This window comes from Phoenix dactylifera, chromosome 16, assembly GCF_051530095.1.
Source record: "Phoenix dactylifera cultivar Ajwa chromosome 16, Ajwa_hap1_PhDact_Kaust_v1.1, whole genome shotgun sequence".
In the NCBI taxonomy this organism is placed as follows: domain Eukaryota; kingdom Viridiplantae; phylum Streptophyta; class Magnoliopsida; order Arecales; family Arecaceae; genus Phoenix; species Phoenix dactylifera.
Genome location: NC_143205.1, coordinates 11,574,796 through 11,587,216, shown reverse-complemented (window position 1 = coordinate 11,587,216; position 12,421 = coordinate 11,574,796). Strand labels below are relative to the sequence as shown.

General features: G+C 39.4%; 1 protein-coding gene and 1 long non-coding RNA gene across 2 annotated transcripts; one reads left to right on the top strand and one right to left on the bottom strand.

Moving 5' to 3' along the window:
- Positions 1–1,139: 1,139 nt before the first annotated feature.
- On the top strand, positions 1,140–11,421 carry LOC149751119 (uncharacterized). Its single transcript, XR_016398619.1, has 2 exons — positions 1,140–1,577; positions 7,794–11,421. It is a non-coding gene; the product is annotated as an uncharacterized LOC149751119 (long non-coding RNA).
- LOC103695739 (uncharacterized) lies at positions 2,251–3,755 on the bottom strand. Its single transcript, XM_008777134.6, has 3 exons — positions 3,402–3,755; positions 3,120–3,195; positions 2,251–2,901 (listed from the first exon to the last, which is right to left on the bottom strand). Exons 1-3 carry the CDS (start codon positions 3,417–3,419, stop codon positions 2,588–2,590), a joined length of 408 nt encoding a protein of 135 aa, XP_008775356.1. The 5' UTR covers positions 3,420–3,755; the 3' UTR covers positions 2,251–2,587.
- Positions 11,422–12,421: the final 1,000 nt, after the last annotated feature.

Here is a 12,421-nt window from a genome sequence, read left to right as displayed (position 1 = left end):
TGCTAGGAAAACTATGTTGAGATAGATTGGATCCCAAGAAGATTTACTCAGCAAGCCCATATGAAGTCAATGTCAAGTTGAATGAAAGCTGCCTATAAACAACTCATTTTACTTAATCATGGTGAGAGCCATTACTTGCAACCATCTGCCCATGCTTAGGAGAGCAATTTTCTTGACACCATAAACATTTGTTTCTCTTGCTTTGAGAGTTAGCATCCTGATTAAAATGGTATATTTTGATAGAGACCCCTTTGATGGAGCTTTAGGTCATATCAAGTGAGGTGGAGTTCTCTTACATTCTCAGCTATCAAATGGCTACGTTTCGTTTCGAACACAACTCTCAGACAAGTAACTGTTTATATTGTTTAATTAATTCACTCATTACAAGAATATACTCGATATCAACCATGGTTTTGTATACTTGTATCTAAGAAAAATGGTGCTTACATCAGAGATGAAGGTGACAAATGATGTGAGCCTTGAACCATTTTTTGACATTTTGCATAAGCCGGCGAGAAGGTTGCGTATGGAAACCAATGAGATGTAGCAGTTCCCATCAAATGAATCTACAAGGATAAGACTAAAGAAGCAATTGGGGTTTGCAAGAAGCCACTTGCTAGCAAAACATTAGATGAACGTGTTTGCCTCATGGAATGGCTTTTTGTTTCTTAGGAATGTAGGGCCACCAACAACTAATTTTGTTTTTTAAATACAAAATTATGAATAATTTGCAACGGCGTGCGATTTCATTTAATTGGCATGGACATTGCTTGCAGCAATGAAATGGACAGGAGATGACGATTTTCAGCAATTAGTGGCTAGGGACAGCTTACTTAAATGATTCATATAAAAAAAAATTCTCTTGCATGGATGTGCTTATCTTCAATGATGTCTCTTCCTTCTCTATCTCTTCATTTGGTCAAGGGAGCAGCGATATTATCTTCGATGGAATCTCTTTGACAAATCCATGATTAATTAATTGAGTGGGTGTGAATTATGCAAATTGTTATATCCATTATAACAATTCAAGATAGGTTATGCTATGAATATTTTAAGTTGATTGACAATTATAAGAAGGCATATGTCACAGTGTGAGGTTAAATTTATATGCTATAAAAATTGTGCTAAGCCACATTGCTGGCCGTGGTGACAAATGAGATGCAGCCATTACCTCCTGATTAAAAAAAAAAATCAAACAAAAGAATCAATCAAGTGTTGAAAATTACCTGTTGGAAATGGTCGAGCGCCCATGACGGCATAACCAAGTCCGGTTCGAGCCATGGTTTATATAGGAGTTGCCACATGATGATAACTACTTAGTGTAGTTATCACAACTTCTATAAACTCTCCAAAAATTTTCCAGGAGAGATTAGATAGAAATCTCCTCTGTTCTCTCAAATCTCCCTCCGTCATCCATGAACCCAAAAGACTCTTGGGTTATGGGAAAGAGTTTCCATTCCAACTGTAAATGGATTCCCAATAACAAAGAGGATGTTCAAGAGTACAACAAGAAGTTCAAAGCAATTGTTCCTAACCAAAGAAAAATCCTGAAAATATCGATCATGCAATTCCACAAGGTATGCTACCGATCTTTCTTTCGGTTGGAAGTTTTGATTTCTTTCAGTACCCAATGCCTGGTGAGCCATGCATTCATGATCCAAAAAAAAAAAGAGCTGACATCGATGACAATACATTTCCATTTACCAAAGCATGTTCTTTGATGGTTCAATTACCTTGGAGTTTCTTTGACATGAATTGTTTTATATTAACCTCCTCCATGCTGCTGGAAAGCATAATCTGATGCAACAAAAAAAAAAGGGAAGAAACAAGACGAGGAGTAAAGATGTTTCCTTGCTTTATCTATAACAAAAGAGTTTTTGCACTCTTTCTTTTGGCAAGAAAATTAGAATTCTATTACTTTAGTCTCAAGCTTAAGGAACATAGTTTGCCGTACCAGTCCGAATCGGATAATACAAGGTATACCATACTATATCAGCTCGGTATCGGTACCCAGTACGGATGGCATACCAACATTCGATGTGCTGAAAAGACTCTATACCGATACAATACTAGTATGATATAGATACAGAATTAGGTACCGAAACGGCAGAAAAAACACATTCTTCTGAAATATCAAGAAGAGGTTTGGTTTATGCATGTAGACAAAACACTAATCAAGAAGAGGTTTACTGCCAATTAAAAGGGTAAATCTAGATCATTTGCTTCAAAACTACACACAGTCCAAGAAAGTGAAGGGTAATGGAAGCAAATTTCATCAAAAAGACTCCTAAATAATCACTACCAAAACTCCTTTTACAACCATAGATCCACTCATCTCTATTCACACACTTCCATCTTAGTTCTCACCATCCACTCATCTCTATTCATACATTTCTTCCATCTTAGTTCTCACCATCCACACTACATATCCACTCTAATATTTATAGTCCTTCATTACGCCAGCACGAACTCATCGGCATACTATTTTTTTTTTTTTTTTTTCGCTAAAACAAGCGCCCATACAGTACGGATACGAATACACCCAGCAGATCCGGGCATACATTTCTTTCCACCAGCGAAGCAGCCATTAACAGATCACGCAAGCGTTCGGATTCTCCTCGGCGCTCTGCACAAAGTAGTGTGTGGTCATATGAGGATTGTAAGCCTGGTATGCCTTGACAAGCTCAGAGATTTGCTCGTTCACATCTTTCTTCTTCTCGGGCTCCTTCTTTGGCTCCTCCTTCTTTGGCTCCTCTTTCTTCTTCTCTTCTTTGGCAGGCCCTACCGAAAGGATTTGGGTGTAACATAATTTCCTTAGCTTTCTTACAACATCAACCGGGTCGACAGCTCCGATCACCGTCAATTTCTTATCTTTCATGTCCATGGCAATGGAATCAATCCCTGGTGAGAGAATAGATGCTCACATATTCAGCAACTCTTATTCACACCAAAAGGAAACAAAGAAAGAAAGGGCAAACATTCTTTTTGATACTTCTTTTACTATGATTCTTAACAAGAGAGCCCTTAACAAGACTTATGGCCTTAATCAATTAATTATGAGCTCAAAAAGCTAACTCCTTGGGGCAAATTCACAAAGAACAAGAGAAAGTGATTGATACCTTGAAGGGCGGAGACTGCTTTCATAGCCTTCTTCTTGTCCTTATCATCATGCAGATCCAATTTCAGCACAAGCTTCTGCAATTACACCATATTTTCAATCAAGTCCATTAGTTCCAAGCTCAATAAGAAGAACCAGAATCATCCGCTAAAAGATAGAGATGCAGGAGAATCCAACCAAGAAATATTCTTTGATTCCAAGAGAAAAGATCAAAAGCAAAAAAAAAGAAGAGGAAAAGGACCCATGTCCTCAAAATTGATGATGCGAATGACAAAGACCTCACCTTCATGTCTCCAGCCATCTCAGAAATGGGATCGGAGAGAGAAGAGGATGGCAGAGTAGGAGTCGGAAGACGGGAAGACGAGAAAACTCGAGAGATGATGACCACGATGTCTTGCAAGAAGATAGAAAGGGGGGCTGAGTAATATAGGAGAGGATGGATGGATCTCAAGATTGGTGTTGGAATCGAGGTCTCTGGACTCTACTTGTATGTGGACCGGAACAGCCGAAGGAAGGTGGGTCGATGGCTCGTCCGTCTTGACGCCTTCGTCTCGTGACCTCAAGTCAAGCAGAGGCGCCCGCCAGCCATTCAACTTTTTTTGCACCCAAATGGAAAATGAAACGCGCTTTGATGCATGCAACCTATATAAAGAAAGATTTCCAAATTTTGTATTGGATTCTGCGGGTCCAGTATCGATATTTCTAGCATAAAATTGATTCTACGTACTCATACTTGGTATATTTTTAAGTATATTTATCGAGATTGAAGTATTAGTATTTCTAGCATCGTATCGATGCTCGGTATATTTTAAGTATATATATCGAGATAGAAGTATGGATTTTTTTCGGGCTCTGGAAAGGTCTAGGTTTTTTTGGATTTTTTTTATATATACGAAACATATATAGATATAGATATATGATATGCATGTCAATAGTTGGTTGGCAAATTTTTTGACGATGGCATATTGTGACCATGTTTCGAAAATTGAAATACTTTTAATCTAATATAGTAGGAAATTATTTTATAAATAGGGCATGGTAATTTGTCACGCCCCAAACCCGGATCCGTGACACGGCCGTGCTATTGCCGACTATCGCCCACAGTAGCACGCAGCCTCATACAGGGGTAACAGGTAGCCAAAAGGATTCAAACTTTCATATATTAAAATATTTACAGTACAACCTTGAAGTTCGATACCAAAAATACAGAACTTCTATGCTATTCAAATGTACAAAAGTATATAAGCTTCTCCAAAAATAACGAAGCTCTGTAACAAAATAAAAATATATCTGATAGCGATCACTGGTGAGGATCTGAAAGAAAACGAAGCATAAACAGACGTGAGCTACACGGCTCAGTAAGTAATCCTGCATAATCCTACCGGATCAACTAGTAGGCTAAACATGAATATCAGGGTTTGAGAAGCTGACATGCATATTTATCAGATAATCATCATGGCATAATATGTATGCAAATTAAACAAAGCAGTAGTGCAAGTCACAAAAATTTTCATAAAATATGCATATGAAACCGTGCCCCCGGCATGCCGTGGTCCATTCTCTCGGATGCTCCTGCGAAGTCCATTCGGCCACTGGCGGGGCCAGCTAGTCATTCTCGGCCACTAGCAAGGCCAGCGAAGTTATTCTCGGCCACTAGCAAGGCCAGCTCAGTTGCATTCGATCAGTAGCATCTTTGAGCCCATTATAATAGCGCCTCTTTGCTAGATAGTATTTCATTATACCAACTTGCATGCATGATTAAAATATCAGCATCATCATGTTGCATACATAGCCATAGCTTCTGAGATCATGCAAGTTACTTATGCATTGTAACATCTCATGCATGAAACATATATGCTTAAAATAAATGCTTAGGAAACATTAGTAACATGACATGATCCCTAACAGGATTAGAACAGGTTACTTACAATAAGTAGTATTTCAAGTTCCCTGGGGTTCGGACGACGGGTCTTTGATTCCTAAAATCACATTGCAAGACCCACATTATCCTCTAATCATAAATTTCGTTCATCCTACCATGGACTTGTTTGTATCCTAACCAAGGATTTAGCCCAGTTCAATTCACCCATCTTGAAGCCTTTGGGTTTAATTAAAGTAGATTTGGTTCTACAAGGTCTAATTGGGCCTTTAAAGAAAGGGTTGGGTCGGATGTTAGCTCACCCTTTTTTTTTTAGCCAATTTGGCCTTCTGCCAATATAATTGGGTTTAAATTGGGCCTGATCTATATTCAATTGGGTCTGCTGGATCTAATCCAACTTAATTGGGTTCAAATTTGGCCCAATTTGCTTGATTTGGGTTCATTCAGGCTTGGTCGGGTTCAGACCCAACATCAATTAGGCTTAATTGATCCGTTTAATTCAATTGGGCTTGGATCAACCCTACATTGGGCTCACCCAAACCGATTGAATCATTTGGGCCTAACGGGTTTCGGATCTGGACTTGGATCCGACCCGCTAGCCCGTTAAGGCCCTCCTTTCTCTTTTTTTTTTCTTCTTCCGGGAGCTTCCAGAGGCTTCGGCCTCCCCTTCGCTCGTGTCTCTCCCTCTTCCCCCTTCCTCCGGTTCCCTTCCGCCTCCCGTCTCCTCCCTTTTTTTTTTTTTTTTTGTAGGCGGCCGGGGGAGATGAAGCGCCCTCCGATCTGCCGGCCGGAGTGGTGCTCCTTTCTCGGGGCAGCGGCGGGGGAGGCCGGTCCCCTTTCTCCCCTTCTCCAAAGTGACGCCGGAGAAGAGGGGAAAAGCCGAGAGGGATCGACGCCGGATCTCCTCCGGGGGTCTTTACCGGCTCCGACCACGGCGAGGTAAGGCCGTGGTCCGAGGTAAGTACTTATCCCTCTCTCTCTCTTTTTTTTTTTTTTGTGCGTGTGTGGGAGCCGCGCCGCCATCTCTTCGCCGGCGGAGAGGCGGGGGCTGAGGCTGGCGGCCTTGGGGCCGCGTCTGTCGCCGGCACGGCCAGACCCGGCGCCTCCCCTAGGCTGCCCCTCAGCCCCAGGGCGGCGGCGGCCGCGACTGTCACCCGCAGGCCGAGTCCGGTTGGGCTCGGCCCGGGTGGCAGTTGGGCCTGGGCTTGGGCCTTTCTCAGGCCGGCCCGCGGCCTGTGGGTCCGGCCCGCAGCTCATGGGTCCGGCCCGCAGCCCGTAGGTCCTCCTCTTATTTCTCCCATGCCGGTCTTCTTTGTGCCGGTCTCCTCTGTGTCGGTCTTCTCCCCTCTGCTTCATGGGTGAAGCAAAGGGGAGAACACCCCACAGAGGGGTTTCTCTCCCCCCCATTTTCCTACCTAAACCCTACTTACAGGGCCCTTACCTTGATTCGGTTGACTGGAGTTGGGCAGTATCTCTTCTCGGCAAACTCCTTCCTTCCTCTCCTAGGGCTGCAGGGTCCCTTCCGCCTCCAGCTCCAAGGCTTGGCTCTCTGGTGCAGTAGATCCAGAGGGTTAGACGTTTAGGGAGGGTACATCCAATCCGGGGTTAGCAAATCTTAGGGGTTTTAAATATAGGGCTTATGACTTGACCCCAAAGGAGAGGTGGCGTTCTCTCCTTCCTCACTGCTCCGGGAGCCACCAGCTGCCCCTCCTCCTCAGGCCAGCTCACAGCTCAGTTGCCGAGGGGGAGGAGGTGGCGGGCTCCTGTTTTGCATGCCTATGGGGGTTTCTCCGTTGGCCATCTGGTGGTCCTGTCCTTTCAGCCCTCAGGCGGGAGATCATTGTCATCTTGGGCCAGTGTGGCCTGCTAACCCCTCCCTGGCCCAATACTATTCAACTGGGCCCTACAGTATTGGGCCCGGTCTGTATTGGGCCCGGACATTACATAATTGATTATGTACAATGTGGGGATAAAAAATGCCATAGAAGAGGGGGAAAAGAAAAAGAAAATAAAGAAAATGAAATATCAGACTCGCATTATGAGTGCTACACAAAAAGAGGAAAAGAAGGAAAATACAAAGGGAGTCAAAATTTAAGAGGGTGGATCTGTAATATTACATAATAAGAGAATCTTCAAACTTCTAATTCCTCTCCTGCCTACATCAACATCTAATAAATTCAACACTCTTTAACTTCTTATCAAGTTTGAAAATTATTTTGATAAATAAGGCACAAGATATTATTTGCTTATCTACTTCTTGCATCCGTTGTAGAACCGTAATATGAAGTAGTGCGACAAAAGTAAGGGAAGAAAAGAAAGGGAAAAAAGTCACAAACTCGGGAGTGAAAAAAGAAAAAGACATTAACCACTCTTAAAAGCGGAAGTCAAATTTTTAGAGTGCGTATTTATAAAAATTTTATTGTTATTCAATAAATTCAACATTCTGTCTCCATTTGGTTGTTAAGAAAGTGTAAGAAAAGAAATTAAGTTTTGCTGAAAGATTTTTTTCCATCATTTGGTGGCCAAATGAAAATTTATGAAGAGAACATAAAAGAGAAAATAAAAGATCTTTTAAGAGAATGAAGCATAGACAGAAGACTTAAGATAACTCATCGTACCTTGTTTTCTCAATAATTTTTTTTTTCAAAATTTTCTTACCTTAACCAAACATAAAAATATACTTGATTTTCTTTTTCTTTTCTTTTCCTTTCTCCTGCCGATTTATTTCCCCAAGTTCTATAATATTGACAACTCCTATAAAGTTTTTTGAATACCAACAGAGGTTGCTTTTCTTAGATTGTATGCGAACTCTGGAACCTTGAAAGCAAACAGCCGGTCAAATGAAATGATATTGCCGTGGCTCTGGTCAACGTCCTTATGCACTGAAAAGTCTTTTTCTTGCTGGCCAAACCATTGACTACGTCAACGACTGACTTGTTTGATGAGCAGAAACATAGAAATAAGAAAGCCAAACGGAATTCGACAATACTCGAGCGTATCCCTCTATAGCTTAGCCATATTACTTGGCCAACATTGATGATATGTAACTTGAACTTCAAGAATGCTATGTTATATCCATTTCATTTATATGGAAAGTTTTCTGTAATATGTGTATGAGGAAATTAATTAGCATAATTTGCAAGAATATGATAAACCCAGTTGCTAAGCCGGCATTGTAGAAGTCCAATGAATATTTTATATGTACTAACAAACAGATGCTCCAAAGTATTTTCCTTCTAATCTTGGTAGCAATAGTGATTTGTTAAAGAAAACAACACATTTTTCAGAATTGCGAATGATTAGCTACATAGAAGGCCATTTAATCCGCAACACTATTAGCTTTTTTGTAAATGTGGATAGCCTCAAATGCTGCAATACAAAGCTTGATTCTTCGTATATTAGCTAGTAGAGGATGAGCACTATTGACCTAGGTTGTCGGATCAGTTACATCACTCGAGTCCCTTTCCAATATAATATTGGTTGCTCTCAGAATGATAGTGGATTAGATAAGACCTTCTCATGTCGCTCTCAGCTCTGTCAATAAAGCAGTGAATATCATATAACTCAAAACTACTCATTGTTGCAAAGGATGACCTGAGACTTCTAATTACAAAGCCTGCACTATTAATGGTTCCACCCTCTATAACACTACCATCAAATCTTGAGGAAACTAGGAAGAACTTAAGAGAACTAGATCACATGGTAAAGCATACAAACTACAAGATAAAAGTCTTAGGTTACGCTAGCTGTCAAAGATCTCATGATAGTTAGCTCAGCATGTTTTCATCGTGAGCATTAAACTAAATTTTTTTGTTGGACTTCTAGGGCAAAGTAGGTACTTTGGCCCCAAAGAACACATCAATCCATTATGGTTTGAACCCTCAGCATATAATAATTTTGGAAAGGCCAGTTACATTATACATATTAATAACAAGTATTTAAAGTATAGTTGTATTCGACTTTTTTTGAGAGAAAAAGTTCATATTTGACTGATGTTATAATGACTACTATATCATCAAAAATAAAAGCAGCATTGTAGCAATTGTATTGTTTTTCTAGATAATTTTTTTTTTTTCAATTTTTTTAACCTTTTTGAAAATTAGAGAAAAATATTTTTTTCTAACAAAGAGTGATTTGGACAATAACATCATTTTTTTAAAGAAATCAAAATATCCAACCAAAAGGCAGATCGGTAACATAACTTGTGAAAATGCATGATCAATATTTCCAAAACCTTTCTTTGTTTTGACTCCTCATTGTGTTTTTGAGCATCCTTTTCCTCATTGAAGTACAAATTCACGTTCAGAAATGCATTTACAATTGAAACGGAAACTCTATCCCACAACTCTTTCCCATGTCTCCCATTTCTGATCCCCTTCCTATAATCACTAAGAATTGGAAAAGTTTTTGAAAATTTATGGAGATATGATTACCACACTAAATAGTTATCACCATATAATAATAGTTATCATCATAAAATAACTCCTATGTGAACCAAGCTTGAACAAGGCTTGGACAGGCCCTCATGGGCGCCCAACCATGATTGTCAACATTTTTTATTCTTCAACCATCTGCGTCGTATATCATTAGGGATTGTATTCAGGTAATCTATACAGAAATGATTCCGTTTACATTATCCCAGAATTCTCAAAATCTTGCCCCAGCCAAATATTCCCCCAAAAAAAGAATCACAATATTTGTCGAACACTAATTAACATTTGCTTTTGTACTCTTTTTTGGCACTTCAAATAAGCAGTGCTGCTTGGTACTTTGGAAAAAATCAATACAAGAAATAGGTAACTTCACCTCCGGAAATGTATATTCACAACAGTTGGTTGCATGTATGTCTGCTGGATGGAAAGAGCAGATGGTAAGTTAAGGAACAGGAACGACGAAATTCTCTTTGGCCTGCCATCAGAAACACCAGCCTCAGGTCCTGTACAAAAGAATCAAAGTCTTAATTCACTAAGCAAAGCACCAGATGGATTCTGAAACAGCTTTAATACTCATCACTGAGTCCGTTGTAAAAATGAGTGATGGACATATTGGCACAGTGATGATAATTATGTCTCGAACTCACGTTAGTGTCCGTCAACTAGCAGGCTTATGAAAGTACACAGCAGAAATTGCAAAATAGCATGAAGATTTCAGGTTTTCTTATCAGATTATTTGGGTAAAATGCTCACATTTTGCCGGGCTTTAATAAAGAAAGCAGTAATGACTCCAATGAAAGAGTGAAGAAGCATTGATGGGAATATTCAGGACACATCCATATAATGAAGAACAATAGAGTGGTATCTGTCAGCAAAAATGTATTACGAAATATGAGAAAGCAGTAACTGATGGTTGTTAGAGAAGCTGAACACGAGTGGTAGTTGAAACACAAGCATGAGCAAGTTTACAAAAACAGAAAAGCACAAGCAGGCGCCTCGTACCAGCATAGGATGAAAGAATCAGGTTATACTATTCACAATATTACCTATTAAGGATTCTCCCTAAAACTTTGATCAATTAGTCATCTGAGGTGTACCTGATTTTATCTTGAACTTGAGGACATTCGGTTGCCTCCTTGAGATGACATTTACTCGATGTTCAGTGGAGGATCTATGGCAGTCCATTGCTGAAATCAGCTACAAAAGGACAAAAGCAACTATCGGGTAACCGTTGTAACATAATTGTGACGATAAAAACCACTAAACCTACATGTTAACTATCTCTTACAGAGCCAGACAGAAAAAACTATTCATTATTATAAGCATTATAACAGCGTCAAAAACAAATCTATAACACGAAAGAAATTCCTAGACTTGTGATTTGTACTCTAATTATCTGACAAGCCACATCCCACCTTAGGAGCAGACAGAACTGACACTACATGGATAAAAAAACATGGAACTTAAAATCATAAATGTGGGAGTGTACGTTTTCTGTCAACTCAAAAGTTGGCATAAACTGATTTACTTTTATGGGACTTAGTTTAACCATGAGTTTGAGACAACAAAGTAATACTAATATTGTAATAAAGGGATACCATATACCAAGAAATATCACATCTACAGCAGGTTAACAAACAAGATGATGTCAGGTTCCGATAGAAACTGCATAATTTATGATGTACAATGCTCCAAAATGGTAAAATATGTATACAAACACACATATATATATGCTCATTAAGTAAACTCATCATTTCGATTATATGGTTTACCATGTCTCTCTTAATGACTTCTTCCCATACTCTGAAGATAGCAATTGGTGCTACCATAGCATGTGTAGCAGACAAACGGAGTGATCGTCAACAGAAACATACATATGTTGCATAGCAAAAATTCTACTTAAGTAGATCAAAAATTAGAAGACTATCATTGTCAATTGGACCTAACTATTTACCTAAACTCAACTCAACTAAGCCTTAATCCCAAACTAGTTGGGTTGGCTATACAAATGCTTTTCCTCCATTCCATCTGTTTAGGGCCACACTTTCTAAAAGATGTAGCGATATCAAATCTTTCCTTACCATTTCATCCATGCGATTTACCAAACTATTGACCTATATATTCTTTATTATATTCAACAATGACTGTCCATTAACATGTACAAAAGCAAACAGGAAAGGAATGCATGAAGAGAATAGAACATTGTAAAATCAAACATTTAGCACCTAATAGGGTCATTGAGTGAAGATCAGATGGTAGAATTGATAAACAGGGATTTTACAACAAAAGAATATAAATTTGATATTTAAAAAGAGAACAGAAAAAGATAACCTACATGATACGTGAGTGTGTGTGTGTGTGTGTGTATGCGAATGTCGGGAGGTGGGGCAATAGGTTAGTCGAGTAAGGACAACAACATACAAAACCTCGACCCATATCCAACCTGACCTACGATCAGGTCAAGACCTCTCAACCTATACCCACCCATGGGTCATTTTAGGTCACCCTTTTGTCCCTAACTTTCTGTTTTGCAAGATTCATTCCCTAATAAACCTAAAATTAATCTATCAAATCCAATATTCACAATTCTTACCGGTTAATTTTCACAAAGATTTAAATAACTAGTATCAAGAAAAAGACCTATCACTCAAAAGAATTCTTATTGAAGATCATGACTCAGCCCACCTAAATTATTTCAACCCATATAGAATACTTCCCACATGACCCAAGTCAGGTCAAAGCTTTGATCCATTCCACCATTTAAAGTTCGGATGTAGAAATCTAACCCATACCTGACCCTAACTGAAAAATCTGACATCAACCTGATCCAAATAGGGATGGATCAGGTTGAGATTTTTGGATCCGGTCAATTTTTGCCACCCGTATGTGTTTATTGTTGATGTAAAACGGTAAATTAGGACACGCCTATTTTCATACAATAAAAAAGATGCAAAAAATGCTAAGCATGCCAAACTGATCGGGTTATGAGAT

Bases quoted from the DNA above. Each gene is read 5' to 3' on its own strand.
- LOC103695739 (XM_008777134.6), bottom strand. The intron at 2,902-3,119 runs GTATCAATCACT...TTCTCTCACCAG, and splicing joins AGCAGTCTCCGCCCTTCAAG to GGATTGATTCCATTGCCATG.